This window comes from Macrobrachium rosenbergii, chromosome 41 (genome assembly GCF_040412425.1).
Source record: "Macrobrachium rosenbergii isolate ZJJX-2024 chromosome 41, ASM4041242v1, whole genome shotgun sequence".
NCBI classification, from domain to species: domain Eukaryota; kingdom Metazoa; phylum Arthropoda; class Malacostraca; order Decapoda; family Palaemonidae; genus Macrobrachium; species Macrobrachium rosenbergii.
In genome coordinates this window covers 33,964,912-33,979,593 of record NC_089781.1, presented here as the reverse complement: position 1 = coordinate 33,979,593, position 14,682 = coordinate 33,964,912, and the positions used below count along the sequence as shown (strand labels likewise).

The window sequence follows — 14,682 nt, the reverse complement described above, 5'->3', positions numbered from 1 at the left end:
CACTAAGTACATCACCAAATTCCAATAACAGAATAATCCTGAATGCTAGCAGCTGCTGCAAACGTGTGAACAGCATAAGCCGGAAGAAACGACTGAAATTTTGTGTTAAAGTAGTTCCTCACTCCTCCACCAGTGGGCAGAAGGGGTATCTCCTAGCTGCCATATTGTTTTTGTTTTGCTGGCGCAAATTTTGAATTCCAGCTGCCGTTCAGTTGAAACAATACCAATGTAACTACTGGGTAAGTTACATACTTAAAATTTGAAATTTTGTGGTAACACGCTATTGTTTCAGTGTAGGTAACTAGACCCAGCCCACTTTCGGGGAAGAATAGGTACAACAGTGCTGAAGAACTCAATTCATTTGTGCCCTATGTCCATGAGAGAGGAAGTGGGAGGGCTTTGATCATGTAATTACTTGGTATATATAACACTTTATTTTATCACAAAAATGTCATTTTTATATGAGTAACTTACCAAGTAACTACATACCTGAATCCCACATTGACAGGAGGTGGGATGCATGGACATGTTCTGCCCAAAAACACTCAGTAAAGGAGATGAATTTGAAACAGAAAGGTAGCTAGCATTGGTGTAATGATTGCTGTAACCTTATCTGGTGAGAGAGCTGCAACAGGAAGATACTGCCTCTGGTTGGCAGTCATCTCAAGCCGAGAGTCGTCTCTACTTCAGTGGGAGAACCTTGCAGTCGAGGATTACTCCGAAGACTGGCAAGGTCTTATAAAATAAATGCCCTTGCCCTGGGTGCAGTGCAATGAATACAACCACAAATTTGTTACTGCACAACATTAAAAAGGACAGTAATCACCCAACCATTAAAAAAACAACTGGTGGGTACTCCTGGTACACGGTACTACCAGGCTTCCCAAAACTTGGCATCAAGGAGACAGGGGATTGGAAGGGATATCCCCTACCCTTCTTCCCCCAATACCATGCCAGCCATGTCCAATAAACCTAGTGCACTGCAATTATTATAGATTGTCTCCACATCGCACAAATACCGAGAGGCGAACACTGACTTTGACTTCCAGTAAGTTGATTGGAGAATCGTGGAGAGCGACAAGTTCTTCTTAAAAACCAACGAAGTGGAGACTGCTCTAATATCATGAGCTTTGACTTAACAGGAAGATCGTCTTCTTGAATCTTCGAGTGCGACTCGGACATAAAACTCTTTAAAAAAGAAGGCCAAGGCGTTCTTAGATAACGGTTGTGAGGGGTTCTCCACCAAACACCATAAAATCTGAGGACTTCTAATCCCTTGGGTCCTATCCAAGTAGTACTTGAGTGCTCTAACTGGACAAGAGCTCTCTCCTGGTCTGCTGGTCCAAGGATATTTAACACTCTTGATCGTGAATGAGCGAGGCCAGGGGTTGCACAGGGTTTCGTTCTTTGCCAGGAATCCAAGTGTGAATGAGCAGACCACATCTCCCTGTGAAAAACCTACTAGCTTACTGAAGGCATGTAATTCGCTGATCATCTTTGCTGTAGCTAAAGCAAATAAAAAGAGTCCTCCTGGTTAAATTTCTCAGAGAAAGGAGTGAAGGGGTTCAAATGGAGGGCTGGAGAGTCTTTTGAGGGCGACATCTATATTCCAGGCAACTGACACAGACTTCTCTTGCTTGTAAGTGTCTAGGGACTTAAGTAGATCAGTTATGTATTGATTAGCAGGCAAATCAAGACCTCTACGTCTAAACACAGAGTTAACATAGACCTATAACCTCTGACTGTAGAGATGGCCAAAAGCCCTGAGAGGACCTCAGAAATTTTAAAAAGCAGCGACCTGTGCTACAGAGGTTTTAGAAGACGATACACCATGTCTTCATCACCAGTCCCAAAAGACTGTCCACTTTGCCTGGTAGACATTAGCGGAAGACTAACATCTGCACTTGGCGATTGCTTCTGCAGCTTTTCTTGAAAAGCCCTTCACTCTTGACAAGCTCCATAACAGTCTGAAGCCTGTCAGAGCAAGAGTGGATAAGCCTTCATGGAAGTGATGGAAGTGAGGCTGCTTCAGAAGGCTTCTCTTTTGAGGTAGAAGTCTGGGGAAGTCTGTTAGGAAAATGAGAAGGTCCGGGAACCACTCCTTCTGTGGCCAAAGCGGAGCTACAAGCGTCATGGATGTGTCAGTGTGAGCCATGAACTTGTTTAAGACTTCTCTCAACATGCTGAACTGTGGGAGGGCGTAGACATCCCAGTCCAACCAGTCTTGCAGCATAGCATTCATCGCCCATGCCAGAGGGTCCGGGCGGGTCACAGTAAACGGGGAGGTGATGGTTCCTCGACGTTGCAGACAATTCTATCAATGGCTTTCCCCATCGTTTCCACAGGTCAGTGCACACCTGTGGATTCAGTGTCCATTCCATCGGTAGGACCTGTCTGTAGCAACTTAACTCGCCCACAAGAACATTTAACTTGCCCTGGATGAAGCAACTTACTATCCTGGTGTAGTTGGTCTCTGCCCAGAGAAGATGATCCTTGGCCGCTTCGTAAAGGGAGAAGGAGTGAGTCCCTCCCTGATTTTTGATGTAGGCCAATATGATCGTGTTGTCTGAATGGACTGTGACTGTCTTGCCACATGTTGTTGTCACAAAATGCTGAAGGGCTAAGTGAATCACCTTCAGTTCCCTTACACTGATATGTAGTCTCATCTTCTAATGACCACATCCCAGAAATCTCCATGTCATTTAACAGAGCCCCCAACTCAGATCCAACGCATCTGAGTACAACGTTAAGTCAAGGCTCAGTGGTTACAATAACTTTCCTACTAAAATCCTATCCTCCTCAAGTCACCACCAAAGGTCCTCTTTGATCTTGGGAGTAATGCGGAAAATGAAGGAGTCTGGGAGAGTTTTCCTGTGCCAACTAGCCTTTAGGAAGAGTTGCACGCCTCTTGCGTGTAACCTTCCTAAAGGCACAAACTTCTCGATGGACAACAGAGTGCCCAGCAGACTCATGCACTCGTTGGCTGTGCACAACGGGCAAGACATGAAGTTCCTTACTTTCTTCAGGCAGTCACAAATCAGAAAAGTCAGAGCATCAATCCTCATCCCCAAATAGAAAATCAATTGTGTTGGAGCAACATGGGTAAAGACTTGCGGAGCTGTAGAGAAGCCGAAGCACAGAGCCCTGAACTGAAGGACCCTGACCTGGAATACAAATAGCAGATACTTCCAGGAGTCCAAATGTACTGGGACATGGAAGCAAGCATCCTCCATGTCAATTGTTACCATCCAGTCTCCCTGATGAATGGCTGACAAGACTGGATGTTCATTTCCATTTTGAACTTGGTGGTCCACACAAAAAAGTTCAAAGCACTGACATCCAGGGCAGGTCTCCAACCTCCCGAAACCTCTCCAAGCCTTTTGAGTAGGATGTTAAGCTGATGGGCGAGGACATCAAAGGAGGTTTTTTCCTGAACGGGATGGCATAGCCCTCTTTTACTACCCAGGGTTCTGCATTCCAGGCTTCCCATTTGTCCCAGAAATGGAGAAGCCTGGCTCCTACAGGGACACAGAGGACAGGAACCTCACTTGAAAGAGGCCAGTTTAGAGGACAACTTCTTGGCTGGTTGGACTGATCGCAGATTCGAGCATGAGCAGGGCTGAAACTTGGCTATTCCATCTCGAAAGGGCTGCTGCTGCAATGAGGAGACAGTTCTCCTGCTGAACGAGACTAAAGCACCACGGGTTGTTTCCTTGGTACACCTTGTAGACTGCATCAAAAGGTCCTGTGTCGACTTCTGTAAGTCCGACACAACCTGCTCTATTGTAGCTCTCAGGAATAAATCTGACCGATCCAAAGGTGCAAACAGGAGAGCCAATCTTTGAGAGGGAGTGACACCTTTAGTGGTAAAGGTGCACCACAGTTCCCTTTTCTTAAGGACTGCCATGAAGAATAAGATAGCCAGCTCATGGGAGCCATCCCTGATGGCCTTATCCGCGCACATGAGAGTACTCCCAACCAACGTGCAGAGAAGTTCTCTTAAAGTGTGCTGCAATCTTCTATTTTCTTGGCTAACGCCCCAGCTGTCCAGTCCAAAAGCTGAATACTTCGAAGACTTTAAAGACGTCTCTCATGAAACAGTCTGGCTCCAAAGAAGTAAACATGGTCTTAACAGAGTTAAAAGTCAATCACTGTGTTGAGTCAACAAGGCTGGATAAGTCCCCCTGGGAGGAGGCAGAAACTCCCAAAGGAGGATCTTCCCCAGTGGAGTAGGACAAGTATATCCTTGGCGACAAGAGGGAGGGAGGCGCACTGAAAACTGCCCTACCAAGCTCCCTCTTCTCTGCTAACCAACTGTCAATGCCCGCCAAAGCCTTCCTAAAGGATGAGGAAAGGACCATCTTCAGTAGCCTGGAGGCCTCCACCAGCTGTCTCATCACGAAGGCTGAACCAGGCGACGAAGGGGCCCTTGGAAAGAAGAAAGTTGGATAGCAGAAGAAGTACTTCAAGAGCGCTGCATACGCTGACGTGGATGCTCTTGATTGATGACATCTTCGTCGGCTTCTTTAATGGATGAAATGGGAGAAGGAGCTAAGTCTGCCTGATCCTGCGTAGCATATGGTTGCTTCTGTAAAAGGCCGAGGATGCTATCCAACTGCCGTCGGATAGGTTCCAAAGAAGGATCCGTGACAGCAGGGGTTGGTGCCCAACGCTTGGCTACTGGCGCCAAGCATACTGAAGGCGAAAATTCTGACATATGACACTCAGAAACTGGGTGTACGGACAGTGGACGCTTGGACAATTCTGGGCACTTAAGACACTGAACACTCTGACACTCGACGGTCAGACACTGTGCATTCGGACACTTGGAGCTCAGACACTGGGCGCTCGGATACTGGGTGCTCATAACCTGATCACTCAGACACTGGGCAATCCGACACTATACGCTCAGACATTGGGTGTTCGAACACTAAGCACTGGGAAATTGGGCACTCAGACACTGAGTGTTCATAACCTGATCGCTCGGACACCAGGCGATCCGACGCTATATGCTCAGACATTGGGTGTTAGGACACTGTGCGTTCAGAAGTTGGGCGCTCGGACACTGGGCGCTTTGATAGAACACTTGGACACTATGCGTTCGGAAACCAGGCTCTCGGACAACTTGGAAGAGGAATGCCTCATCAAAGACTGGCTCTCCGTCATCGAAGTGTCATGCACAACCTGTTTGAGACTGGAAGATGGGCGCTTCAACACAAAACACTTTGACACTATGAGCTTGGCCACTAGGCACTCAGACAACTAGGATGAAAGAGTGCCTTGTCACAGACTAGCTCTCCCTCACTGAAGTGTTATGCACAACACGCTCAGGGAAGGAGCATGCCTTTTTAATGGCCTTGATACTCTCAAAAAGCGTTTACCCATCCTTGTCCGTGCGGGTGTCCAAATCACTGGACGACAGAGAGTGAACATCCATAAGGACACCTTTCCAATGGTGATCCGTCAAGTCTTGGGTTCGATCAACAGGCTCAGTTGAGGAGGAGGGGGTAACTACCCGTGGGCAAACCCCACCAATCTCCCTTAGACCTCCGGTTTGCCTATTCCCAGGTTTGGGGGAGTTTGACATTGACCTTTGTCTGGGAGCATCGGTGGGACAAGTAATCACCACCTCCACTGATGCTGCACTTGCACCAAGCCTTTGGCGATGGCATCGGGTTCAGAAAAATGGGAGCCAGGTAGCGGAGCTTAGTCATACTTAGCAGAAGCAAGTCTAGTATTACACCCTTTGCTGCAACACCTAATACTAGACTAGCTAGAGTCCGACATACTAAATCAAATTAGTCACGCGTCTGAATAGGGAATTAGCTAAGCTGATAAATAGCACATAACCACCACAAATGAATACTTCACCAAGGTGAAAGATACAAACATCAGAGCAAAATTCAAATCAGAGCTGCTCAACCAAACATTGTTCAGTTGACCGGCAGAAACGAATTGAGCTCTTCAGCATTGTTGTACCTATTCTTCCCTGAAAGTGGGCAGGGTCTAGTTACCTACACTAAAACAATAGCACGTTACCGCGAATTTCAAATTTTGAACTGCCACGATTAAGTGAAACTAATAGCTATGTCGTTACTTGGTAAGTTACTTATATAAAACACTTTGTTTCAGTCTTGCAAAATACAAGAGCTCCAAATTCTAATACTGTGCATGCCAGTGCTACAAGTGCTCCACATGAATGACATATTGCTTTTATAAGTATTTCATAAAAAAAAATCCCAAAAAGAGTAAAGTAAGGGGAAAAACTAAATTCCTTAAAAAAACTAAAATAAACCTGAGTAAATTAAATATTCATATGATATTTGCATCTCTATCAAGACTGTCAAAACTACCGAGATGCAATGCTAGAGTTGGGCAAAACTCATTTAAAGGTTTAGTTAAAAAATGAGACCTGCCAATGACACTATGTAAGTCAGACAGCAAAGTGAGATAGATCAAATAAATGAAAAGTATAACACAGATAGCAATGAAGTCAGACAGCAAAGTTAGATAGATCCTATAAATGAGAAGTATAACATAGATAGCAGTGCAGCTGGTAAAGACCTTTATTATTATCTACACTGTGCTAAGAATACAACACTGTAAGTGTAGCTAGACAGCAAGATTATGACAGTGTGAACCAGAAGGCTAGTAAAGTGCCTCCTTAATTTAAATAAATTAAGTTTTGAACTCCACTCTTACATTTACTTCAACATACAATAGAAAAACTCAATTACTTCCATTAAGCAATAAATTTATTAACTTGATTACTTCCACTAAAGTTAATGGTAAATGTATATAAAAAATAATTAACCATCTCTATTATCAAAACAAAACATGTATTCAGTAGACTATTTATGTTTTACCATTTCAAAGTCTTACAAATGCACTTCTATCAAATGGCAGGCAACTGCAAGTGCCCTACAGAATCATTACAGGAATAAACAATCATGGAAAACTTAAAAACATTCATTTTCCTTTGTTTGTACAGGCAGTCCCCAGTTATCAGTGGGCTCGATTTTATGGGGCTTGTCCACTGACGAAAATCAGCAATTTTTGACGATTTTTGGCACTGAAAATCGCCAATTTCTGCTTATCGGCGTCGATACATACCTAACAGAGGTACCAATCTCCGGTTATCGGCACCGATAAGAGCCGAATATCACTGACTTTCGCTTATCGTCATGCTGTCCGAACAGAAATCCCACCGATAAACAAGGACTGCCTGTGCGAAAATCATCGCTAACCGAAAATCAGCGATTTTCAACTCTTTTTCGGAGACTTTTGGGGTGTATCTGTGCCAAAAAACGCTGATTTTCGGTTATCGGCACCTCTGCTAGGTATGTACCGGTGCCAATACCCAATTATCAGCTCCCATTTTCATCACTAGACCAGTGCTGTAAAACCGGATCGCCGTTAACCGAGCCCGCCATTAACCAGGGACTGCCTGCATTCACAAATGCCATCATTTTTGGCATTTTTACAGAATTCCATGATTTTACAGGCCTGGGAAATCATACTACTACGCCATATATTTTCAAGACCTGAATTCTGTTTTTACTTAGAAACTCTATGTGTACATCCTTATTTTCAAGACCTGATTTCTGGTTTTACTTAGAAACTCTATGTGTACATACTTATCTGACTTCAAGACAAATTACAACATGAAGTCTTTCAATTATAATTTTACAAAATTACAAAAATTTGTTTTGAAACTTACCTGGTACCAATTTATACCAGCATCAGTTGATAAGTACAGAGCAGGGTGCCCCTTCAAAGAAGTTCCAATTGTTCCTGTTGCTAAAATAAGACCTGGTGCACTTTTCTTACTAAGAATGGGCTTGGCTGGAGATGCTGGGTATAACTGACTAAACTCTTGACTCAGATGTAAGGAGCAGCCTGATAACTGAAATTGTCAAGAATATAATAATAGTACCTAAAATTTCATGAACAAGATTATTATGAAATGGATTCATTACAATACTTGTCTGAAACCAATTACATACCCTAGAGCAGTTAATAGTATTACCATCCACATCCACACGTGGTGGTTGAATGGGTTTCCAAATGCCACCTTGGTCAAAAGTAATGTACGAGGTCAAGTGTTCTGGCCCAAGAGTGCTGGTACTCTTTGTATAGTTGGCCACCAGCTGAGAAGCAATGAAGACGCCACGAATACCTTCCACAGGATGTAGATCAGCAAATGTCTTGTCAGCAACAACACTGAAATATACAGTAAATTGCCTAATAATTCTAAATACAATGTTCTTGTCAAATTAAATCAGCCAAACCAAGTTACACCACCATTGTAATAAGTAACTAAATAATGAATCACCTCAGCCAAGTATCCACCCAGTTCTTTGTTGGATTAAAATAGAGGATTCGTTCCAGAGAAAGAGAAAAACGAAGCTGATGATTTGAAGACCTTGGAACAGAAGACACATACAAGTTGGACATCACCTGATCATGAGCAACACACACCATTACCTGAAAAATACCATGAATGTCAGAGATGAATACAATCTTCAATACATAAAAACACACTACAGGCAGTCCCCGGTTAACGGCGGGCTCGGTTAACAGCAAGCTGTAGTGTCAACTGAACCACTGGACTGAAAAACACTTACAAGGCTATCCCACTAAGTTTTTGTTCTAAATAAAAACTATATTTTATCTAACAAACTACAATTCTTTCAAAATTCAACTGTTCGATTAACTGAATACTTAGAAAATTCCCAAAGCTTATCACAGGATTTGTGTACTGTACAAAACTTATGTATTTCCTCATGGCTGAAACTTAGCCCAGAACACCTGTTCAAATGTCTGATGACATGTATTTTCTGAACAGAGCTTCTTTAAAAGACTGCCAAAACCAATGGTGGGTTTAATATGGGCTAATTTGTTATTTCTGTACTGAATAATTTATTATTACTGTACTTATTAATTAGCCAACTGTTAAAGATAATAAGTTTTAGCAATGTTAAACTATCACTTAAGGGATGAACATATTTGACCCAATCACAGTAGATATAGCTAAATCTGCAAAAAAAAATAATACAAGGAAATTACAGGTAATTACAAGACTAAAGTAATACCTCGATCTTGCACGACTCAAGTTGCGCTACTTCACACACACGCAACCTTTTCATTGGAACCTAACTAATTGTCATACGCAATTTTTTTCACAGACACGCCACATTTGTGAATAACAAAACAATAAATAAATGATATACCTAATGCCCGTGATTAGCTAAAATCTACGAATTCTTAAAATCGCTCTAAAAACATTTAGAACCTATTTGGATAGTTCAAACACAAAAAAACTTCTAAAAATGCTTATACCTGAGTATTTTAATAGTTTTATCATAAAAAATGCATTTAGTCATGGAAATTATATGAAAATACAGTAACTAGTGAATATTTATCTGTGAAAAATACATAATGGGCAAATTTTCCGCAAATAATGTGTATGTATGTTCCATAGAGAAAGCCACAAATAGGTGAGTCTGCAAATCATGAGGACGCGAATACGGGGGTTTACGGTAATAATAATAAAATAATAATAATAATAATAATAATAATAATATAACTGTAATTACAAAATTTATACATTGCTTTAGTAAATTATGTGATATTTTAAACAAACAACATTTCCCGACCTGTTGTGAAACCTTGGAGAGAGGGGCGAGGGCAAAGCTGTCAAATATGTCAATCGTTGCCCACATCGTGTCAAAGGATTTATATGCTCTCTCTCTCTCTCTCTCTCTTTTTCCCTTGTCCTTCATAAATTATGAATTTCCATCTTTTGATATCTAATGTAAGAACAAATTTCTCTCTCTCTCTTCTTATCCTCTGTGTTTCCGTAATAATTCATAAATAATTTAACTTGATTGATATTTTAAGGACAAATCTCTCTCTCTCTCTCTCTCTCTCTCTCTCTCTCTCTCTCTCTCTCTCTCTCTCTCTCTCTCTCTCTCTCTCTCTCTCTCTCTCTCTCTCTCTCTCTCTCTCTCTCTCTCTCTCTCTCTCTCTCTCTCTCTCTCTCTCTCTCTCTCTCTCTCTCTCTCTCTCTCTCTCTCTCTCTCTCTCTCTCTCTCTCTCTCTCTCTCTCGTAAGACTGAAATGCACTGGTGTGGCAAATACGTTCTAAACATAGAGATATAACAACTAAGAGTTGTATTAGTCCGAATAAAAAACACTGTTCGTTCATGAAAAAGCATTTCAAACAAAGAAAAAGAGACGCAGAATAAAGAAGTTCTTAGAAACGAGGTAATGTATTAAGCTAACTTTTAAATGAAATTACAGTAACTTATATTTAATTTAAAATTAGCTTAATACTTTGGGAGCATGATTAGGGTCATATTTAGTGTTTAAACTCTAGCAATAAGCACTTATTAGCATTTTTAGAGACCGTGCCAAACTTAACCGAAAATTCACCTTGCGCAAGGGTTCTGGAACCCAACCTCATGTAAGTTTGGGGTATGACTGTATATGAATATGAACATGAGCTGTCTTCAAAATGGTTCTATTCCCAAGATACCAAAGTGACCATTGAGGCTTAATTATGCACCATGGGGTTGTATAAAAAATATTATGCACCATGGGATTTGTATAAAAAAAAAATTAACCCATTTAGCAAATGCAGTGTACTACTAAATTTTTCTTCATAAGAGGCCAGCCTGTACAACTAAAAGTAAATGAGCTCAGTGATCTTGTTAAACAACTCAGTAATAATAACCCTACCCTAAAAAGACAAAGACTAATAATGAATTCCAATTACAGTAAAGGCATTAATAACTTGAACACCATGACTGATAGTCCTGAATATTCAACATAAAAGCACATTATCCACAGGCAACAAATATAAAATGATCGCATTCTTGAGTGCCTACTTCAGTAATATTCACAAAATGTTCCCTTGCTATACAAATTAAATTTTTGTAAATATGAAAACTGACCATTATTAGCCATGTTCCATACTGCAAAATAGCAAGAAACCCTTCAAACTTCATGCAACTAGTTCTAGAGTACAACAAAAATTACAACTTTTCATGTAATAAATATGCTTTTATCAGGATTATCAAAACTTTAGAATACCTGAAACAATTACCTGTCCTTCTGAGATATCAGCGATGTAGTAATGTTGGTGGGAGAGAGTACTTGGGAATTCAGAGTTCAAGAAAGGTCCCTGACGATATGATACCCATAACTGGAGCTGGGGCTCAGAAGAGTGAGATCCAAAAAGATGCTGCAATAACAAATAAAAAAAATCAACAAATTAGATCAAATGAAAGCTGAGTAAATTTCTAATGCACAAAAAACAATATGCAGACATTAAGCAATAATAGTATATAAGAATTAGTAAGAATGTTTTGGTGATAAAATGACTGTGTTCTGAAAACTTCAAAGAACCTGGGCAGAGAGAATTTCATTTGATACTAGAAAAATAATTTTTCAAAATCAAAATTTATCTTTCCACTAACATAAACTTATACTACTCTAATTTTGTGTTCACCAAATGCCCACACATTTCATTCCTTGGTAAAGAATAGAAAAGAATAGAATAGAATATAGAATTTAGGCCAAAGGCCAATGCAGGGGTCTATGAGTTCATTCAGCACTGAAACTGAAATTGACAGTAAAAAGGTTTAGAAGGTGTAACAGGAGGAAAACCTTGCAGTTGCACCATGAGGCAATTGTTAGGAAAAGATGGAATGTAAGAAAAGAGGTTATGAAGGAGTGACAGTAATAGGAATGAAAGGAGTTGCAGCTAAGACCTGAAGGGACACTGCAAAGATCCTTAGGTAATGCCTATAGTGCACCAAATGAGGTGCACTGATGGCACTAACCCCCTGAGGGGCCTTCCTTATTAAAAAACAATGATAGTTAGCCAATAGCCCCACACATCTGCACGCAAATCCCTGAGTCTCCAGCAGTTACCCTGGCTTATTCTTCATGTTGTCTGACCAACTGAATGCAAGTTATCCATGGGGTCGGGAGGTTGGAATTGTATTATAAGTACTGTATTAGGTTTAGGTGAAAGAGTTTGTTTGTAATATTTGTCTCCCTACAACCCTAATAACTAGCACCTCAACTTAACGGACTTCAGCACACCAGGTTTTGTTACTTATTGACACGTTCAAGTCCATAAAAATAATATAAAAAAAATAATGCCATGGAAATCATTAAATTTACATGTAAATATCCTCAGTTCATTTGTCAGTTACAAGTAAACAGTACTTCTGTGAATAATCATATGAATGGCCATCTTCAGCTCTCTCTCTCTCTCTCTCTCTCTCTCTAAACTGCAAACAAGTTAAAAGTTAAGTATACCTTAGTTTTACCAGACCACTGAGCTGGTTAACAGCTCTCCTAGGGCTGGCCCGAAGGATTAGACTTTATTTTACGTGGCTAAGAACCAATTGGTTGCTTAGCAACGGGACCTACAGCTTATTGTGGAATAATATCACCTAATGAGATGGAAATTTTTATAATGAAATTTATCATTTGGATACTTATCTACTCTTCAAGTTAGATTACATCATGATGTAGGTGTATTCAGCATTCAAATAAAAAGATGAACAAATTTTGTAGGTGAACAAATTTTGTAGGTCACCCGTTCTCCACCAGGCGTGTGTAGAATGTTTTTGTTCTAGTCGGAATCCTTCTTGACACCTCACTATGATATGGGGGGGTTGTACTTTAACAGTAGGTAAGTATCCAATAATAAATTTTTTTCATACAATTTCCATTATTTGGGTTGAACCTTATCTATTGTTAAAGTTAGTTGATTCCCACACTGAGAAGAGGATGGAGGGTTAGTGCAGCTAGAAAAACATCCACTCCACCAAGTGAACTTCAAGTTTCTAATAAGAAATTTAAAACATCCTTAACTGTATTAGAATTTCTCCTGGCAAGCACTGCTGCCTGAAGATGGATCCACAGCAGGGAGTAAGGCTCTTATGAATACCATATCTGGAAAAACTTAAAGAGAAAGCCACCTCTTCAGAAGGGGTGCCAAAGGAGTCCACCAAGCCCAACAAGTGACAGTCTAAAACCAACAGGCAGACCTATAGATACAGAGGTACATTCCTATACATACAATGTACCTTCATGCTCCCCAAGAAGTCAAACTCAGGATATAAAAATTAGAGACAGTGAGGAAACTACTCTTGAATTTAGTTTAAGAATAGATTTTCCCTTCTCAAAAGAAGTCTCTACATCTTTTAAATGTTGAGAAGCAAAAATTGAATTACATTTCCATGGCATGACATTAACTACATCTTCTAATGACAAATGCTTCAAAAATTTTTTACCTTTAGTTAAGGCATAAAATAAAGGTTAAGTTTCTCATGAACCAACTAACAAAAATAAAAACGACATGCATCCTTAGACATACTGTAGAAGTGTTTGGCCTCCCAACTCCAAAAAATAAATGTTTAATCTTACCTCTGAGAAGCTTTAACCTTTCTACTTCTCACCAAGCATAAGGGAGCTGCTACTATATTTCCCACTAAAGTTGTCAAGTTCAGGACTTTAACAACTCTAGGAAGTGATTCTGCCTTAAAATCCTTCCCAGCTCTGAAGAAAGGCAGGAGACAGAGAATACCATCCTCACTGCAGAAATCAACATTTGGCAACAAAATTTAGGTTCACTCACTCTCTCTGCTACCAAAAAGATAATTTTCATTGTTACATGCTTGAAAGATCTAATAGTTCGAAAGGCTCTGTGCATAATTTCAAGACCACATCCAAGCTCCCAGTAAGATCTAAAGACCTATTTGAGATTTGGATTATTAGCAATGTCCAGTTGGGCATGTGGTAAGGCAGAAGAGGGCATCAACCTATACCCCTTAATAGCCTAGACCAACAGATTTTTGGCTTCTAGGGAATCTAAAAAACTTAATTATCTACAGAGGTACAAGTGCACGAAATCCCTCGAGACATACAGTAAAATACCTCCTACTGCTAATCCTGTACAGTCAGCACGGGTGATAGTTGCAAAATATGGACATTTGCAAACATTACATGTGCTTTTGACTGTTACCCTAAGACCTGGGCTAAAAAATTGGCTGGGAGAAATTAACTAGCTGGAAACTAGTTAGTCACTCAAAAAGCAGAGGGTGGGAGAATTATATCGATCAGTAGCTATTTGTCTTTCATGATTAGTGTATTTAGTTTTGATTTTGCGACAGAATCTCGGCTTTTCCTTCTACTATTGTCCTTGCATTAAGGCTCATATTACCTTAGATAATAGAATGCTTCAAAGTGAGTTTAACAATAAAAGAAATCACAGCACAAACTGGCATGAAAGAGAAAACAGTCTATCATTTTTTGGCAAAATTCAAGGCTGGAGGCCAGAAAGAATTACCCTTGCATCTAAAGGTGCCAGGGAAGCCCGGAATATAAGTGAGTGAACATCAGCTCTTAAAAAGAGGGAGTTGGGCCTTGATGCTACAATAACAGGAAAAAAATTAAAAACACCATAAGTTACTGGGAGACATCTCTATAAGGGCAATTCAGGGAAACATACAAAAGCAGTTGTCCTATAAGAGAGTAAAGGCTAAACCAAAACCTGCTGTAACTCTTTCCCAGTTAGAGAAAAGGAAGAATTTTGCCACTAAATATAAAGACTGGACAAAGGAGCAGTGGAGAGCTGTACTTTGGACTGATGAGCACACG

General features: G+C 40.5%; 1 protein-coding gene across 1 annotated transcript in view; it reads right to left on the bottom strand.

The window, feature by feature from the left end:
- LOC136826787 (sortilin-related receptor-like) overlaps nucleotides 1–14,682 on the bottom strand; it is a 330,233-nt gene that overhangs the window by 283,751 nt on the left and 31,800 nt on the right. The window contains exons 6-9 of the mRNA XM_067084222.1: nucleotides 11,111–11,248; nucleotides 8,336–8,487; nucleotides 8,007–8,223; nucleotides 7,721–7,906 (exon numbers count right to left, since the gene is read on the bottom strand). Coding sequence (XP_066940323.1) covers nucleotides 7,721–7,906; nucleotides 8,007–8,223; nucleotides 8,336–8,487; nucleotides 11,111–11,248 — 693 coding nt within the window. The remainder of the gene's footprint in view (nucleotides 1–7,720; nucleotides 7,907–8,006; nucleotides 8,224–8,335; nucleotides 8,488–11,110; nucleotides 11,249–14,682) is intronic.